Raw genomic sequence first — 17,688 nt, forward strand, 5'->3', positions numbered from 1 at the left:
TTTGTATTAAGAAAAAGTGTCAACATCAGAGTAAGGTTTTATTGGAAAAAATATTTTATAAAATACAGGAATAGTATACAAAACTAATAGCTAAACATCAATTTCCAATGATGGACTGTAGTGGATTACCCCACATCATCAAGTAGGGATCAAAAAACAAAACAATGTCAGAGGTCACCTCTCCTTACACCCATACGCTGCCCTTACCCTCCCTCTCGGAGACCTCCGGCATGCCACAGCAGCCGGCCACCCCGGCCTCCCTGCTGCGAGCGGCCGGCAGGTTTTTGTACACGGCCCTGCTGTAAGGAATGAAGCACAGGCCCAGTTGGAGGTGGCGAGCCAGGCGACAGAAGGCAGCCAGCGCTAGGACCAGCAGAGGCGTGAGCAGCAGAAAGCCCACCACCAGCAGCGCGACACAGCCGGGATCATCCAACACGTCTGAACAGTACACAGAGGTGCCGTGGGGCTGCACCTGAAGAAGTCAAATACACAACAAGACCTTTAGATTCCATTTTCACAAATTCTTACTATAACGCAGATTTTTTTTTTTTTACGGGGCACTCATTTTAAACGGCAAAAATTGACCATCATAGTCATTGATTCTTCTTATATTCTGCGGGTGTAAAGAACCTATCTGGTCGTGCAAGTATGAAATTTAATATTTGGTCTGCACTGCACACTATGACTCACAGCTGCAAAAGATTAAAACTTAATCTCCAGGAAGTCCCAGAAAAATTTACAGAAACAGTATCAAGTCACTGAGGAAAAACATACTGCCTCTCACCAACACTTTAACAAGCAGGAGGCTAGTTTGGTGTCCAACAGTGATTCCTAAACAAATATACTGTTGAATATTTCAAACAAATAATGTTTCTTTGTTCATCTATCTATGTCAGTGACGTATAGTGCCGGATAAAAAGTTGGGGAACGTTGCGAGATGAGACTGACCGTGGAGTGGCAGAGGAAGCCGAATATGATCATGACGAGCGCCGGAGTGAGGATGGTGCCAAACACAACGCCGGCCAACAAGCCATTGATCGTTGCGATGATCAGATTCTGAGCTGTGACCAGGACGGAGCAGGCCCAGCAGTCCAGAGAGCCCCTCAATTCCAGTGGAGCGTCGGGGGGATCGCTCCCACCTGTGGAGTACGGTGGGGGAACCACCACCCCAGCCCCTCTTGATGGGGAGCTGGGTTCGGAGCTGGGCAGCTCCGATGTCTTCTCCAATGTCCCGTTTCGTGACAGACTCATGTTTCTTGTAGACCTGCAGCAAATGAAAGAAGGGGGGCTGAAGTTAGTGGGCCAATGTATAAAAAGTTTGAACTAAATCAGAAGATAATGTGATCCATTATGTGCTTTTCATTTGCTTTGCAATCAATTTCAAGTGCGTCATTTCTTTTGATGAGAGGATTTTGTGCAATGAAAAACAGTGCTAGAGATGATGTGGAAAGTAACGGTAGAGTTTTTGAAGTGCAAGGAAATGGGCTCTGCCAACCCCACCTCCACACTCCAGGATAACCGAGAACAATGAGCCGAAAAATGTCTCTAATCACTAATCAGCCAGAACAATGTTATTACGCTGATGACGGCTTTTTGTTTTGTTTGGTTATTCTTTTTTACACATTTTGTATGTTTTCCATCTCTCATTTAACAAGCCCTGGGAAATAGTGACCATGTGACTCCATGTGAGCTGTCGAGATGCAATGGGGCTTTTTAACGCTTACATTTTACAACAAAACTCTTACTTTGCATTATACTTTTATTTTAAAACATTTTGCAAATGTTTCCTATGAAATAAACACATTTTCATTTTCCCTTTGTAATACATGCATGCTGTTCCAAAATCGTACCGTTACATTTCAAGGTCTAGTTTGAAAGTATTATTGATTCTACTCACCGGAGGACTTACTCGGATGATTTGTCCTCCCGCAGTTTGATGCCACAGAAACCGAAGCTGACTCCTGAAGTTGCTAAATCAGGGATGATGAGAATTTCAAGAATTTCCTCCTGATGAATGTGTTCGGTGGAATTCCAATTCCAGTAGTATCCGTGGAAAGGCAGACACTCAAATGTTCTTCTGGTTGCTGTTGTAAAGCAACCTCTGTATCTTCTGCCTCTCAGAGAAAAGGAACTGTGTGGACTTGAGGAGAAATCTGCTTTCCCGCTGACTTCAATGCTTCCTTCCCTGGCATTCCGTTTCCTCAGTTTGACTCCAGCTTGAGATATGATTGTGTGCGTGTGTGTGCGTGCGTATCCTGAGCTCAAGAAGCCTACTGGGCTGGTGTTTGGGCAGTTGAGGCTTTCTATGATAACACCAGAGCCCAGATGTAAATCCAGGGGGAGGGAAAAGTGTTTATTTGGATAGATTAGAGGAGTCAGGGTGTGCTGGCCCACGCACATCAGTTGACAGACACTTCTTTCACCTTTGTTTTGTGACGACTAGCAGCTGAACTTGTTTAATAATGGTTGGAGTTGAAGCTGAGCTTTTAGACGACGTGATCAGCTCTTACAAAACTTCCCACAGAAGCCTGAGGTGTAAAACAAAAGGGCACCAAGAGCCGGTTTGTTTCCCGGCAGCAGGAATGGCAAAGCAAGTGACCGTTGACCCCTTTGATGAAAAACAGATCTCTGGGTAAGGAAATGAGGTTGGGGGTAGAGCCCGACTAATTTGGTGGAGAAAAAAGGCCACTGCAGGGCTGATAAGAAGCCATTGGGGGCTCAGTTCAAAGGCAGCAATCAGTATTATGAAAGCAATTCTCATTTTCGGGCATTATCGTTGATTTATTTACATGTTCACAGGGCTGATATACTGTACATACTGTACAGTGTTTACTTTGAAGAGAAGATGGGCCTTTTTAGTTTGAAAAAGTGTAGACAGACACCCTGAGGCAATGTTGGTCTTAAAGAAAATAAAAAAACAAGGTGGACGCTATGGATGGTTTTGTAATTAATGACCAAGTTGTGTGTGTGTGTGTGCGTGTGTGTGCATGTGGCAGTTCCCTTGTCAAGGCTGTGCTAGGGGAGGCTTGTTAGAAGAAAAACATTTTTCCTGTCCTTGGAACCAGGATATCCCTTGCTGCATCCGCAGCCAGTCCAGATGTGCAGCTTTAGTCATTTTGTTTTCTTCACGCCGCAGGATGGACGTAAATGTTAAAAATAGAAGGAAATTTAAGTTAACAATAGATGACGGGAGTACTGAGTATGCTTGTGTGGTGACAGCAAATGATCTCATACATTTATCATTTTTGTGAGCGGTGACTGTACATGATTTCATATTAGAATAAATGCATTATTATTAAATAGATAGCATTATTTTTAGTTAAGTCCATGAAAATTAGAAGTAAAAACAACATTTTATCCGTTTTGCTTCAGTATATCGTTCCGAAATAAATTATAACTCCTACTTAATTGTTGAATAATTTATCAAAACAATTTATTGTCTTGAACAATACAATATATCACAGAAATATCACAGAGGGATTTAAGACAGGTCTGGCTCAGGTTTTCTTGTACATATTCTATTTGAAACTATAAGTGCAGCAGAACTTGAACATTGTGAGACAAAAATAATAACATTACAGCTGTCAAATAATAAACAAGAATGAGGACAAGAAACACACACACACACACACAGAAAACAAAACCTTGGCCATTAAAATTCACATCCCAATAAGTCTCTGAAAATGTCTCAAGAGTTACAACTACAGCTAATAATGCTCATAAAGTCACCAGTATAGCCACACGAGATTATGAAGTTCACAGAATTGAAAAAGTAAACAAAACAATATTAGTATTGGAGTTCAATACAGTACAAATATTTGATTTGCGTTACAGTAAACTGTTGAAATGTTTCGAAGCACCAGCAGGTTGGCTTGAGTTGTATCGCTGCTTATTCATCATCATTGTGTTGTGACAGGAAAGGGGGCACAGAGGGGTGTAGCACCAAGGGGATTACACTGACCCCCTCCATGCACTTCTCCAAGCCACCGTCTCTCACCATCATCTTGAAAATACCTTGTAGCCCCATCAAAGAGTACCATTTGATATGCAATAAATATTTCAGAAAACCATGTTCCATGTACAGTATAAATAATGTCACAATTTACATTTTTTTTCTTGCACCCTCCCCAAAAGCAATCCTGTTAACAAAAAGAGGTATAAAAGTAAGAAGAAATTCCCAGTGCAGTAATTAAAACGTGAGTGAGATAGGAAAGTTCAACATTTCAACCCCCCCCCCCCCCCTCCAACAGCAACAAAAACAAGAGACTGAGGATGACAAATTTGACCATTTACAAATTAGATTCAAGAGAACTATTTAAGTCAAGTAAACTAGAAAATATTATGTACATGATATGGTGTGCATAGGGGAATAATAGCAGGGAGTAAACCATACTTGAATTTTTACGTTATTTTGTGATGCAGATAAAGGAATAAAACCTCGAGCAATTTAAATTTGTACTTAACTTAAGAAGACGTTTTAAGTTTGATCACATTATACAGTATTTCGTAGTCCTTGAAAAAGTCAACAATTATAACAGTGGTGAGAAAATCACAAGTGGACCAAAATCTGGTAGGCTCCACGTTGGAGACTTCATGAAATTTAAAAAGAATCATTATCAGATGCAATCTGCAAAACTATTACTCGGAAAGTAAATGTCTTAAAATTGCAACCAGTAAACCTTGGACCAAGTTCAGTGGTCTGTCATATAGTATCAAAAGAGTACAAAACTAGAACACTGATTGAAATTTGTGATCTACAGAGAGCGGAAAATTTGCTTTCTGAGAAACACAATGACACTTCAAGTTGACCTTACTTCTTGTTACATATCCTGTGTTGTTTGCTGGTGTAATTAGTGGACATGTATGCAAGAGAAGCATAAGTGAAGTTCTGTACTCTCACGGGTAGCCTTCTTGTTTCAGTCACCGGAAGAAACAAAATTGGTGATTCCTGCTGTTCTTCATCTATGCACTCCACTTCTTATCCCATACAGTCATTCACAATGTACAGTTATTAATGTTCATGTCATCCAAAAACACAAAGAGGTATAAAATGGGGATTCTGTTCCCATAACAAACAATTAAAATAGAAAATCCACGCCACATTTACTTTTAGGTGTATCATAGATGATACTGACTGTTTGATCAACGACTAAGAACGAAGCGACTTTAGTTCTCTAACAAACCCGTATTTTAGAGAATTTTTTTTTCTTTTGAGCTGAACAAAAACAAATTGGCATAGCTTCCAATTACAACTTCTCATAAGACAAGGCCAATGTGGTGTACTTTCAGGCTGGTAGATTTTTTTTTTTTTTTAACTAATCTGACAATAATAAATAAGACTGGCGTAAATAGCACCTCAGTGAGTTTACAGGTATGAGGAACATGGTCAAGTTTACCTGAAGCTCAACACAAACTGGGATCAATATCAATATGGTGTGACAAAATGTGACAATCAGCTACCCCTCCTGCGTGAAGCGGTTTCCCCTGCTGGTACAATAGAATCACAGCAAATTCATGGACATATAGAATAACTAGATTGGTGTAAAAAACGGAATTTGCATAAAAGTACCTGAATTGAGACATAAAATTGGCTACTTGACGCTTTCGAATCACAGCAGAGTCCGTTGAATGTAGTATATAACCTGATTTTCAGTGCTAGCGGTGCTCACCATTATTTTTTTCCTTCCATGGTAATTACCATTCTAGTCATTCTATTTCAATGCTCAAGTCCAATCTGCAGCTGGTTTGGGGAAGACAGCGAGCTGTACTTGGATCGGCTGAGTAGCTATTACCTTATTGTGTGATGTAAACGACAGAGTAAACGTTGATTGGCTGATTCACAACGTGCTTGCGGGAACAGTTTGTGCTGCCCTCGGTTTTGGTTATGGCTGAAAAGACGCCATGGCGACATCTTCACTTTGCTAAAGGTGATGGAGCCTGAAGGAAAGAGAGAAACAAGTTTGGGTTTAGTGGTACCGACATACAGCGCTGATGATCAGACGTCATGGAGATGAAACTGACCAGTGTGACGCCGTCATAAGTTTTTATCAACTCTTCTGTCAGATACTGTTCCAGAACCACCACTCCCGTCAACGTCGGGCTCTTGGCTCGGGCGCAGTCCTCACAGTGCACCACGTAGGTCTTCTTAGTGCTGTGTTCACTGGTCACGAACAGCATGTTGAACACCTCCAACTGCACAAATAACAACAAGTAGATGACACACACAGCAGACAACATTGAGGGAAAAATCTGACGAGTTCAGAAACTGACGTCACACTCGTTGCAGTAGTAAGCCGGCTCTTCCTTCAAACGACTCTGATAACAGATTTTCTTTCCTGAAGCCACCAATTGCTCCCTCAAAATCTGGATGTGCTTGATGGACTGTAGGAGGCAGTGTCTGGAAGAGGAGGAACAAAGAGCTGACCAACGACACCATATTTCTACCATGCAGTAGAGTTTCCTAAAACCTATTTGTAGGGCCATACAGGTTATAGCACCCCAAAAAAAAATCATACTTAATCATCTTGAAGGTGTCCTCATCTGTGATTTTGATGGTACGAGCCACATTCCAGGAAACGTGGATCATTGGAACAATTGACTTCACCTTCTTCTCTTCATTCCATTCATATCGCTCCAGCGCGAGTTGATATTGGTACGCTAACAAACAAGGCAACAAACAAGCCCAGTGAAAGGAAAGTGAAAATTAATTGCGACAAAACAATGACTATCAAGCAGCTTCGTCAATGGATTTGTTTGCATTACTCACCGTTTAAGGGTCCCACATTCCAGGCGATGTTGTTGCACCATCCCACTGCTTGGACCCAGTGCACCGTCCCTGCATTAATCCACACTAGGTCACCTGGCCTCTGAATGAATCGGTACACGGGGATGTTAGAGCTGTAGAGGTCTTCCAGAACTGGCCACCAGGACCCTGTGAGGTAGTCTACCCCATGCCTGAGGTAGAAGTGGATTTCAGAAAACCATACGTTAGGATGGGTTGTCTCCTGTTAAAAGCAAGGCTCCTCACTCACTTCTCGCAGAACGTGTTGATAGCCTCCCAGTAGTGCTCATGGACAGCAAACCACTCACAGTCACCTGGTCCAATATTAATGTTGACTGAGCAGAAGTTGTTGTTCTCCTGGTGACCTGAGGACAAAACAATGCATTCAAAATGTCAATTCTGAATGAACAGCCTTTTTGTCCAGTAAAACAAGGTCAAAAATAGACTCAATTAGGGACACATGAAAGCCACACTGACCTGGAGTCCGACTGCCGGGAACTTTCATGTAGAGCTGGACGGTGTTCATGCCTAAGATTGTGTGACCGACATGACTGAGCATGTTGTTGACAGACTCCACTCGCATGAACGCTGGCAACTTGAGCAGCTCCTGCAGCTGAGGTTTCCACCTAAAGACAAAAATGGCAGACGGCATGATGTTTCCCTAATTCAAATGGACAGAATTGATCAACTCACCGTTTTGGATCTGAAAGATCTATGTTGGTCCCAAATTTGATTATCTTGCCAACCGACTTTAATTCCGAGCTGGGGAGGAATGACAAATCTGAGTCAGACAACTCTTAATTTATTTTTTTATCATGAGAGTAGATGCCTTTTTTTTTTTTTTTTTACTAACCTGGGTGTGTTGCCAGTGGCGTTTTTGCCGGAGGGGAGTGCAGGAGCGGCTTTTATGTCAGTCGAGGCCGGGCTGCCTTTACGGCTGGCTGCCGATGTCACGCATCCTTTAGCGGTGGATGCCGCATTTGTGGAGTCAGCTTGCTCTTCTTCCTCGTCGTTCTCACCCTCCTTCTCCTCCTATAAAGCGTCTACATGAGCTTAGCTGGCAGGTTTCTCAACGGCGCGCTAGGTGACACGCTAAAATGTTCAATGTGTATTCATTTATGTGGGTGCCCCGAGGAAAAACGTCTACCTGCAGGCTCTCCTGGAAGCTGGAGGCCTGGTACTGAGCGTATTTGGCAATGGTGGTGTGTGAGCGGCTGCTCTCACAGGGCCACGTCTGAGTGGAACCACGGGAATCCCAGTTCTGATCAGCGGGCTGCTGAACCTGAGTCCTCAACTCGACAGCATGCTCTGCATTGGCCTCCACCAGAGATTTGGTGGAAAACAAGCCAAGGTCTCACAGAGAAAAACAGAACAATTGTAAGAAGAGTATATATTTTGCAACTAAAAAGTTAAATGTGAACACTGCTTTAACAATTTAGATCGGGGGTCATCTTATATTTCTCAATATAATATATGCCAGCTGGACACATACGGCACTTAAAGTAAATATGACTGGTTAAACTTCCATGAGATGACTAATTGGGAAAGCCAAATGTTGCCCCTTTTGTTGTCAGTGATTTTCATGTCTTGCCCACTTTCACACACTAATGACAAAGAATAAAGAACAATTATTGGTTCAGTAGCCTCCGAATTTGTGTTGTGTATAAACTCACTGAGGCGGAGAGAGCCAGCGAGGCCTCTGATGACAGTAACCGCATTTTTGGGATTGGTGCAGAATTGAAGCAGGACTGGTGAGAAGGCGTCCCTCCTGCTCTCCAACTGCAAACAACAACAGAGATATGAAACTACTGATATTGTCATTGATGTGTCTGCTTTATTTACTCACATAAATGCTTGGTGTTGGAGGGTTGAGCTTTTCTCGAGGTATGGGAATCTGGATGGAAAGTTTAGGTTTCACGGAAAGGGAAGGAAGCAAGTATGACTCCTTAAATTTCTCCTTAACCTTTGCCCTCCTGTGATAAGAGAGCAAAGCCAAAAGTGTATTGAATGATTCTTTCAGATCATACAATCTTCTTTGGGTGATTACTTACTTGCAAGCTCTCACAACCTGGGCACCTGTGTTTTGGATGTTGATCTGACAAAGTGGGATTTTTTGCTCTTCGGCTTCTGCTGTGTTAAACGAGTGTGTACCATCGGTTTTCATTTTCACCAAAAGGACCTTCAGCTCCTTAGTAAAGCCCATTGACAACATTTTGCGCTTGAGTGGGTCAACGGGAGATGGTGTAGCGGTGCATAATTTAGTTGCCAACAAGCTTGATCTTTTCATATCAGATGATGTCGATGATGATACGGCAGTTCCAAGCGCACTGACACCGTCTTTAAACTTTATGATGTTTCCTTTAGCTTTTTCATGTTTCACTCTCTTTTTGGGCACATCTTTGATGGGATTTGTGATTTTTGATTTGTGTTGTCTGTTTGTATATTTGCGGCTTTTCTCTTTCTTTGTCTTAACTTTGGGCCGGACCTGGTGATCTCTCTCCTTGCTCTTTGGTCTCTTATCTTTGTTTGAGACAAGGAGATGGTTCAAAGAGGTGCTGTGAGTGGTGGTCACTCTCAGCTCTGCACTCAGTGAGTGGTCCAAAAGAGAGACGTCATTTTCGGTTTGGCTGTCTTCATTCTCAGCCTCTCGTTTCTCTTTAATATCAACATCAGGCTCCTCTCGTTTGCTTGTGGAGGTTTCTGTGATGGGCTCGCACTCAACTGTCTTTTGGAAATGTGAATCAGGCTGATGATTGGTTTCTGAGGAGGATGCTGGAGGTGACATGAGGGCAGAATCTTGCTCCTGGTGACATTTCATATCTGGTCCCAGCGCAAGAGAAGAAGCAACCTTAACCCCGTTGGCGGTCAAAGCAGGAGAACCCCCAAAGGGACCTCCTCGACATGCAGTCCTCTGGCCACTGAGAAAAGTGGCCAGGCTCTTGAAGACATCATCCAGACCTGCTTTATGGTGAAGCTCATGCTGGGGAGACGTTGATTTTTCTGGAATTTCTTTCTTCTTTTCATCTTCAAGTAAATGATTTGAACTTTGTGGATCACGGGCTTCTGAACAATCCGCCAGTTTACCTTCAACAGACTCCTTAAACACACTGTGAATATTCTCGTCTTCAACAGGCGGAGGGGAAAAACACACAGTGGGGCTGGGTTGGGGCTTTTCGAGCTCGTCTTCATCCTCTGCAACATCGGACACTGGTGAGCCCTGCCAGCTGAGTACAGGAGGAGTGTTAGCAAGGTTGTCTCCCACTTCTCCTTGTCCAATCACAGCCACAGGCTGGAGATCTGGAGCATGGAGAAGACCACCTTGCCCTGACGGCTCAACACTCGCAGAAGATGCTGCCCTGAGAGGTTCTAGGGCTTGACAAAAAAGCGACAATAGAGCGTCTTTCGGTTTTGCTTTTAGTGCTCCTTCTGATTGTGATGAAGAAGTGGTCGGGCTGGAGCTGGCTTTTGTGAGGAGTAAGTTTTCTTGCTTATTTGGGACCAAAGGTTGCGGAGGAGTAGGAAAAGAAGGACCAGCGCAAAGACGCTCCTCCACTGAAGAGTTACAAATAAGAGAGGAGCCGCAAGTTTCCTTCTCTGTCTTTTGAGCTTTCGGGGATATTTTCATTTCTTTCCTCGCCGCCTTATGCCTTTTCTTTTTTTTCTCACCTAATTTTCGTTCTTTTTTCTTGCGTTTCTTTCGGTCTTCGGCTTTTGTGTTTGCCTTTGTGACATCTTCCCTTCTCTCCCTTTTCATCAGTTTCTCGTTTTGTATGCATTGGATGGTTCTTGGGACTTCAGACTCCTTTTCTAGCTTGTTTATTCTTGAGCTGCTGTGGGGAGACAAGCAGAGAAGCTGTGAGGTCCTCTTGTATTTGACATCTGAAAACCTGGATTTTGGACCGGCCGGAGATGTATGTGATGGAATGGAGGTTGAGCAGAGCCTTGATTTGGGAGTGGGACTTCCCTGGACTTTTGATTGCCCACCGAGGCCAGGGCTACATTGCTGACTGCTATGAGCTGTTTTGTGCAACGGTGGGCTAACGCGTCGACTGTGAGCGGAATCTTTCCAATGAATGGAGTAGTAGGTAGGAGACTCTTCTGCAGGAGACCTGAAGATGGCTGGCTCTCTTGAAATGCCTCTTGTGTTACGCTCAATGTCCTGCAGAGTAAATACGTATGGACGGATGTTAAATTGCCAATGTAGTAATACTCACCAAATTCAAATGAACAATTTCGTACTGTGCTTTGCTTGCGGAGATAACTCCTCGAGTCCTCCTCTTCCTTCTCAAGGCGGTGCGTCAGAGGTTTGTGCTGTTCAGCTCCGAGGTGGTGAGTGTGCCGCTGTTGGTGGTGATGAGGATTTTGCTGGCTGTAAGGCACACGGGTGTGTTCTGCTGGTGAAGAAATTTTCCGATAACCGTTTCCTAGATGTGAAGCCTTGCTGCTGCAAGCCTGGTTTTCGACTGTTAAGTCACGGTTGCAAAAACTTTGTCCTCCAGCGCGTGATTTCGAGGTCTCCTGCATCAGAAGGAAGACAATCTGAGATAACGTACAGTTTTGAATAAGTAAGGCAGTATACCTGTTGCTGTGTTGTTGAGGTCCTGTGGTCAGAGGGGCGGCTCGGACCTGCCCTGACATGAAGGGGCTTCCAGTTATCTTGCTTACAACGGTGGTGGCGAGGTGGGGATGGTGGATAGGCAACTAAATGCCTTGATCCAGGATGAGATGACTAAACAGAGGAGCATCATCCTTTCAGACAAGCATGCCAGATGAAGGTAGTGGACGGGGAATACCATATACCTGATCAGGACCCGAGTCCCGGCTCCTCTTGGCTGGACATTCTTCCCTTGTTGATTTAGGGTGTTGTGGGGTTGAACTATGCTGGTGCATTTGGTCTGGACGCTGGTGAGAAGCTGGCCGTTTCCAAGGCCCTGGTCTGTCACGAATCATTCGACCAGGGAAAGTCCTGCGAAAGTCTGAGGGAGCCCATCTTTCTGGTGGGGGCTGAAGCTCTCTGTTGTTACGGTGCAGGCGAGGACTCCCATGCTAGAGCCAAGAAGAGAAACATCACAGTCTTTCATCCAAAAGACAACGAACAACATTCACTCCTTTGAAAAGATACTTTCTTCACACCCCCCTTCTAAAGGCCTCACCAAAGAGTTGCTGACATTGCTGTCCCAGTTTGAGTAGCGTTGTCCTGGTCTTGTTAGATAACCATTGTTGGTGCCAGTTCGGTTGTGGAATGAGCGCACAGAGTTGTGATGCCAGTTCTGGCCTTCAAATGGTTGTTCTTTACCATCCCAAGCATGTAGAGACGGCCTGTGCCCCTTGGAGGAACCCTTGTCTTGGGCATAGTCAAGTGTTCGTTCCCCCCTTGGCAAACAAACAAACGTCTTTTTATGCTTTGGAATAATTGAACTTGTAACATAGTAAAACTTGCTTTAAACAAGATTAAAGAATTTAGCCTATGAATACAAGGTGACTGTCCATATCTGTGTACAGTTGCCATTTCATATTGAAACATCTAATGGAGGGTGCCAGGTGAGTGTTTGACTATTTTCATTCTTCACCTGTTACATTGACGACTTGACGGTGAGGTGGGATGATCGGATGGAAAGCGTCCTCCACTGCATCTGTAGTGGCAATAGATACAACTGCTACATATTCAGGTAATAAAGCCACAGTTGCTTAGTGAGTTAACACACATGACACAATAATAACAGTGGTGTAATACAATACAAAGTTCAATCTAACTAATGGTTTATATCAGGGAGAAACAAATCAACTATACCTTAACAATGAGATTTCAATGTCTGTGTGTACTGTTGTGCTGTTGCTGACCTTTGTGTTTGGCTCCAAGGCCAACTGTTTACCGAGGCCCATTGTCCTCGGTTTGGTCCTCCATCTGGAAAGGGGTGCCATGTTTTACGGCCCAAGTACAGCTCTGCCGGGTGATACATGCAGCCTGCAACAGACAAGTTAGTTGCCATAATTTGTACCATACTGTAAAATACCAAATGTGTACAGTGATTTTGCTGGAGAACTATAAAAGCAATGCATGTAGTATTACGACTAGAACATCTCTCTAAAGACACACAAAGCACTTCAATAAAAGTAAAAAGTCTGTGATTACCAGTCCGTCTGTGTTCGAGAATCCCTCCACTTCAACCCTGAACAGACAAAACACGATTCGGTGAGAACTTACAAGATTTTTTTTTTTTTTTACTTGCTTGATCATCATACATACTCATTTTAGGGGGGGTGGGCTTGGGTTTACTATTCGTGTCAGACATTTTTCCCCCCTCTATAATTAAATACAATTGCTGCTGAGTCCCATTATTCTCTACAAGCATCTCATATTTTTGCTGACTGCATTCATTGTTGCTGACATGAAAAAATAAATAAATCTGTAGTCGTCGTGGTTTCTTGCGTATATGCTTTCATACCCAGCTGTGCAACTTGTAGGCAATTCCTTCAGCGGTGAAGGATTTTCCATCCACATTTGCCTAGACTAGAGTATGCCTATAGTGTTGTGCAGCCATGCATTACAAGCCTCAGTGTATGGCAAATGAGGTAAGTGAGGAAGGTCTTCAAGAGTCAATTTCTACCCAGTTGCTACAGCAACTGAAAGCCAGACGTCTTTTACTGTTTTGGTTTTAGGCCACGTAAAGACCATTTCATTTAGATTTATTGTTGGATAAGAAAGACGGCAAAGCATAATTCATCAATCTGTTACCATCCACATGTAATTATGACATTCAGTGTGTATGTGTGATTGCTGTCTGAAATGGGTGGGGCGCCGTATGGGGGACAACAACATGCTAAGTAAACATGCCTACTAAGTCACTGTGATCCTCTCATATGAAGAACATAAGCTTCCTGTAAATTAAGTGTTCATCACGTTGACCTTGTTTCAACTTTTTTGGTACCAAGTGTAATTGAACAAAAGCTCACTCACTGTTAACAAATCATTGCATGCCAACTGAACGCAAATTGTGTGACACTAGTAGCAGATGTCTGGTCTTAATTCATAACAAGCTTTGTTTTCTTATTTTGTGGGATGATTTGGTTTCCAGATAAGAAAATAAAACACATCTTACAACTCTTTAAACTTGAAAGGATTTAAGGAATATACACAGACTACAAATAGTCCCATCTGTTTTGTAGCCTCACTATTGCACAGTGGAATGCACACTCTTGTTACAGAGATGTCGAGGGGGGGGGGGGCTGTCTGGGGCTGACCATCAGCTCTACTTTGACTCAACACAACAGCGTTGTGTGTGCGACCAATATTAAACCCATCTGCGCAGGGTTAACTCCATACATCTGGAATTTGGCTCTGAGGCCCAAATGATGTCACGTGCAACGAGGGGTTACGTTAGGAAAGTGGAGCATACCGCTCAGTCGGAAAAACACAAACAGAGTCAGCACGGAAGATTGCAATGCACTGTATAACTCAATATTACATCAGAATATTGTGCTTACTGCTTAGACTAGCAGTGGCGCTCAGAACATACTATTTGGCTAAAGTCTTTGTGACTGTTTGCAACCTTGAACGAACTCTGATCCAATATCAACATTCGGCCATGCAGTATACCAAAATCTGTGTAACTAAAGATGATGCAGTAGCAGATTCCATTCTAATGCACCTAAAGTTGAAATAAATGATTGTGAAGACATGTACAGGCTTCAAAGTGTGCACCTTTACCTTGCAGTGAAAAAGAGGAGATGGGCTCTCAGTCAGTCAGTCAGTCAGTCAGTCAGTCAGTCAGTCAGTCAGTCAGTCAGTCAGTCAGTCAGTCAGTCAGTCAGTCAGTCAGTCAGTCAGTCAGTCAGTCAGTCAGTCAGTCAGTCAGTCAGTCAGTCAGTCAGTCAGTCAGTCAGTCAGTCAGTCAGTCAGTCAGTCAGTCAGTCAGTCAGTCAATCCAAAACAGCAAATAGAGTAGACCGGTCCAGCTGCCTTTAAATAGACATGCTCGCCCCTCCACTATCTGGCAAAGACACACAGAGCAGACAGAGTGAGGAAATACCATTGTCAGTTGGTGGTTTATTGTATCAAATAAAGCACGGTGCATCTTTTGAATCACGTCCATACACAACGATCTTACAAATGCAGAATAAGGGCAAAAGAGGGATAGAGTGGTGGTTCTTTTTTGACAGATGGAAAAGCATCCTTGTCTCTTTCCCCCACATGACTTTGCCTTTATTGTTGCCTTTGCTACAATCATAACTTTGATTTAGGATGCTTACTTTTCTTGCCAGAATGGCTGCCCCTCACAATTCCTCTTTATGTCTATCTTGATTCCACACTCCTCCCTTTTTTCCCCTACACAATGTGTTCTTGTATCCCTGGCAACCAGTGATAATTTAGCCTAAGGTTGATAGTAAGGCCTACAGCTAGGAGAATAGGCGATTTGGACCGAGTGCTGGGTAATGACATTGATCTGATGGAGAATGGTACAGTTGGTAGAAAGATTTTCCACTGATCATCTGATGATCTGCTTGAAATGTCTTTGTTAATCCTTTCCTGTTAGAACAATTCAGGCAATCCTCTCACAATGCTCGCTTGTTGCGGTGCAACACTGCATACGAACATGCATCTCTTACAGAGAGAGAGCTGTGTGCAACTGCTCGTGTGTGTGTGAATGCAGGAAGGCTAACTGTGATCCAATACCATAAAAGGAAGGATGGTCTGCACCAGACTAGGACCGTCTCTTGTGACTTCCAGGGTTGCTAACACAAGAAGCAGACACCAAGAGAACAGATGGAGACAACGCGAGAAGCTGCAACAGTCAGCACTGGCATGGACGAGACAGACAGTCCGCCCCAGATATCGCACACACTGTATTGCCAGTTGAAAAAAAAAAAAAAAAAAAGCGCAGCAGCCAATTGGGAGAATGTACAGTAGGAGGCGAATATCAATGCCATTTCTAAAAATAACCAGCAGGCTAGATTTCCTCCCTCTGCTGTATCCCCTTCTATAATGGCAGCCTCTCCCGGTGTATGCTCCATAAAGCACGTCTCTCTGAGGGGTACTGGAATGTACCAAAGCAAGGTCAAGAGTGAGAAGAAGGGGTGTCTGATGCCAATAGTGCAAAATTTGATGTAATCCAGACAATGACACAGGTTTAACAGGTTCATCGGAGGATGCACGTGCACGTGTTTGTGTGAGCACATCAGAGAGCTGGCATGCAAGGAGGCATTACATCAATGGGAAGGAGAGGAGTGATAGGTATGTGAGAAGGCTGATAGATGGATGGATAAATGTTAATTGGGCTACAACAGGTATTGCACTCATTTTGCTACACTTTTAGTTTAACAGTTTAAAGCTACAATAGTTGAGGACTCAACAAGCCAGCACCAGGTTCAAAATTGAAGATTTTCTGGATGTGAGAATACATTGCATGTGTGCTGAATGTGCAGCACACTGCAGTGTCTCCCAGGACAATGACAAAGACACACACACACACACACACAAAAAAAGACTCGAAGAAACTGGTCTAATGCAAACAGGTACATGGAAATGCACGAATGCAGATACACTTACGTGCGGACGCCAGTAGCTCTACTACAATGCACAATGTAAACTGTCTGTCTAAAATGCATAGGCAAAAATCAACACGATCAAGTTGCCGGTGTGCAGTCGACTTTTACCTCCTATTTGTCTTCCTTAGGGTCCACACCCCCCTTCTGCACCCCCTTTCCTCTCCTTTCACTCCTCACCACCTTGTCTCACCCGATCCTCTCCACCATGTCTTTTCTCCCCCCTCTAGTCAGTCCTCTTCCTGTTTCCAATCCGCTCTCAGATGCTTGGGCTCACCGAGCAACTCAAAGAGGGCGGGCCAAAGATGTCAACCACGAGACATGACCAATCAGAGGATAGAATGTGTGCTATCTAGCGTAGCGAGGGCAACGGAGGAGGGGCATGGATGGGGCCCTTTCATTTGAGTGTGCGTGTGTGTGTGTTTGTGTGTACGTATGCGTGTGCGTGTGAGTGCGTGCGCGTGTTCGAGTTGGACGACAGCCAGCACAGAGAAATAAATATGTCATACACTATATTCCACATCCCCTGCAAAAGCTTGCATTATTGTATGTGCTTTATAACACATTCAGCAGCAAGCCGCAGATAGATATTGCTCAAACATTTTGCATCAGAACACAAATTAAATCAGAATTAATTCCCCATTATTTGTTTGTATGATTCTAAACCACCGGGTGAGAGTTGGACACATCACATTCTATACGTGGAGTGGGTGAGGTAGGGGGAGTTGGGTGACTGACATTCAATATTAATTCATGAATAATTTTCACTCTCGTGTGTTCGTGATGTAGTATTCATGGTTCGGCCATTTTCGACAGACCATCTCAACAGATGGGAAGGGCTGCGAGTGCTTCCTGAATCCGCATGACAGAACAGAGGGGAGGGGGGAATAGGGGGTGGTACTTAGTCCCCTGGATTATGTGTAAAGGGACCACCCGCCGTCCCCACTCTCATTTCATCCACCTTGAGTCGTAAAATTGTCAGGGCGTCGATAGTGCCGGTGGTGCTCAGTGAGAGAGTGCGAAAAAACAGGATGAAATGCAGAGGGAGGCTAAATGCTAGCAGCTGTCTGTGAAATGCCATAGCAACAGTCTGGATCCGCTCAATCCCTATTGGGTTTTACCAAAAGTCATGTGATTATTCGGACCAATCAGCAATCTTTGGTGCAGAACTAACGCGGACTGCTTCTAAAGCCCAAATACGTGTTGTATGTGGCCCCCTGCTGGGTTAATGTGCGCCTCCACGCTGCATCTTCTCTGGATCCCTGCAGGAAAAAAAAGATTGAATTAGTAGGAATCTAATTGTGAAATCTGTAACCAAGGTAGTCAAACATTAATTCATCAATTGGTCAGCCAATAATCCAGAT

The 17,688-nt window shown here is 43.7% G+C and overlaps 2 protein-coding genes across 3 annotated transcripts; both read right to left on the reverse strand.

Moving 5' to 3' along the window:
* Nucleotides 1–25: 25 nt before the first annotated feature.
* tmem88a (transmembrane protein 88 a) lies at nt 26–2,325 on the reverse strand. 2 transcript variants are annotated; one of them, XM_061299795.1, is made up of 3 exons: nt 1,910–2,325; nt 949–1,264; nt 26–472 (listed from the first exon to the last, which is right to left on the reverse strand). In XM_061299795.1, the coding sequence occupies exons 2-3, from the start codon at nt 1,249–1,251 to the stop codon at nt 185–187; spliced, it is 591 nt and encodes a 196-aa protein (XP_061155779.1). In that variant the 5' UTR covers nt 1,252–1,264; nt 1,910–2,325; the 3' UTR covers nt 26–184. The 2 variants fall into 2 exon arrangements, with proteins under 2 accessions (XP_061155779.1, XP_061155780.1); XM_061299796.1 differs by having other exon boundaries at nt 1,898–2,308.
* A 1,091-nt stretch (nt 2,326–3,416) lies between these two features.
* Nucleotides 3,417–16,593, reverse strand: kdm6bb (lysine (K)-specific demethylase 6B, b). The gene is made up of 22 exons (XM_061299522.1): nt 16,436–16,593; nt 14,490–14,772; nt 12,915–12,951; nt 12,623–12,746; nt 12,352–12,414; nt 11,935–12,154; nt 11,582–11,827; nt 11,361–11,510; nt 11,021–11,299; nt 8,833–10,940; nt 8,628–8,754; nt 8,455–8,560; nt 7,929–8,134; nt 7,635–7,813; nt 7,475–7,543; nt 7,259–7,407; nt 7,032–7,146; nt 6,767–6,954; nt 6,516–6,657; nt 6,271–6,397; nt 6,022–6,192; nt 3,417–5,937 (listed from the first exon to the last, which is right to left on the reverse strand). The coding sequence occupies exons 4-22, from the start codon at nt 12,739–12,741 to the stop codon at nt 5,914–5,916; spliced, it is 4,788 nt and encodes a 1,595-aa protein (XP_061155506.1). The 5' UTR covers nt 12,742–12,746; nt 12,915–12,951; nt 14,490–14,772; nt 16,436–16,593; the 3' UTR covers nt 3,417–5,913.
* Between the last annotated feature and the right edge of the window lie 1,095 nt (nt 16,594–17,688).

Source organism: Syngnathus typhle, linkage group LG15 (assembly GCF_033458585.1).
Source record: "Syngnathus typhle isolate RoL2023-S1 ecotype Sweden linkage group LG15, RoL_Styp_1.0, whole genome shotgun sequence".
In the NCBI taxonomy this organism is placed as follows: Eukaryota; Metazoa; Chordata; class Actinopteri; order Syngnathiformes; family Syngnathidae; genus Syngnathus; species Syngnathus typhle.

Coding starts and splice junctions, on each gene's coding strand:
- tmem88a (XM_061299795.1), bottom strand. CDS start 1,251: ATGAGTCTGTCACGAAACGGGACATTGGAGAAGACATCGGAGCTGCCC. Junction 473..948: donor GCTTCCTCTGCCACTCCACG/GTCAGTCTCATC, acceptor TGACTTCTTCAG/GTGCAGCCCCACGGCACCTC.
- kdm6bb (XM_061299522.1), bottom strand. CDS start 12,741: ATGTATCACCCGGCAGAGCTGTACTTGGGCCGTAAAACATGGCACCCC. Junction 6,658..6,766: donor GAATGTGGGACCCTTAAACG/GTGAGTAATGCA, acceptor CTTGTTTGTTAG/CGTACCAATATCAACTCGCG. Junction 5,938..6,021: donor CTTATGACGGCGTCACACTG/GTCAGTTTCATC, acceptor TCTTTCCTTCAG/GCTCCATCACCTTTAGCAAA.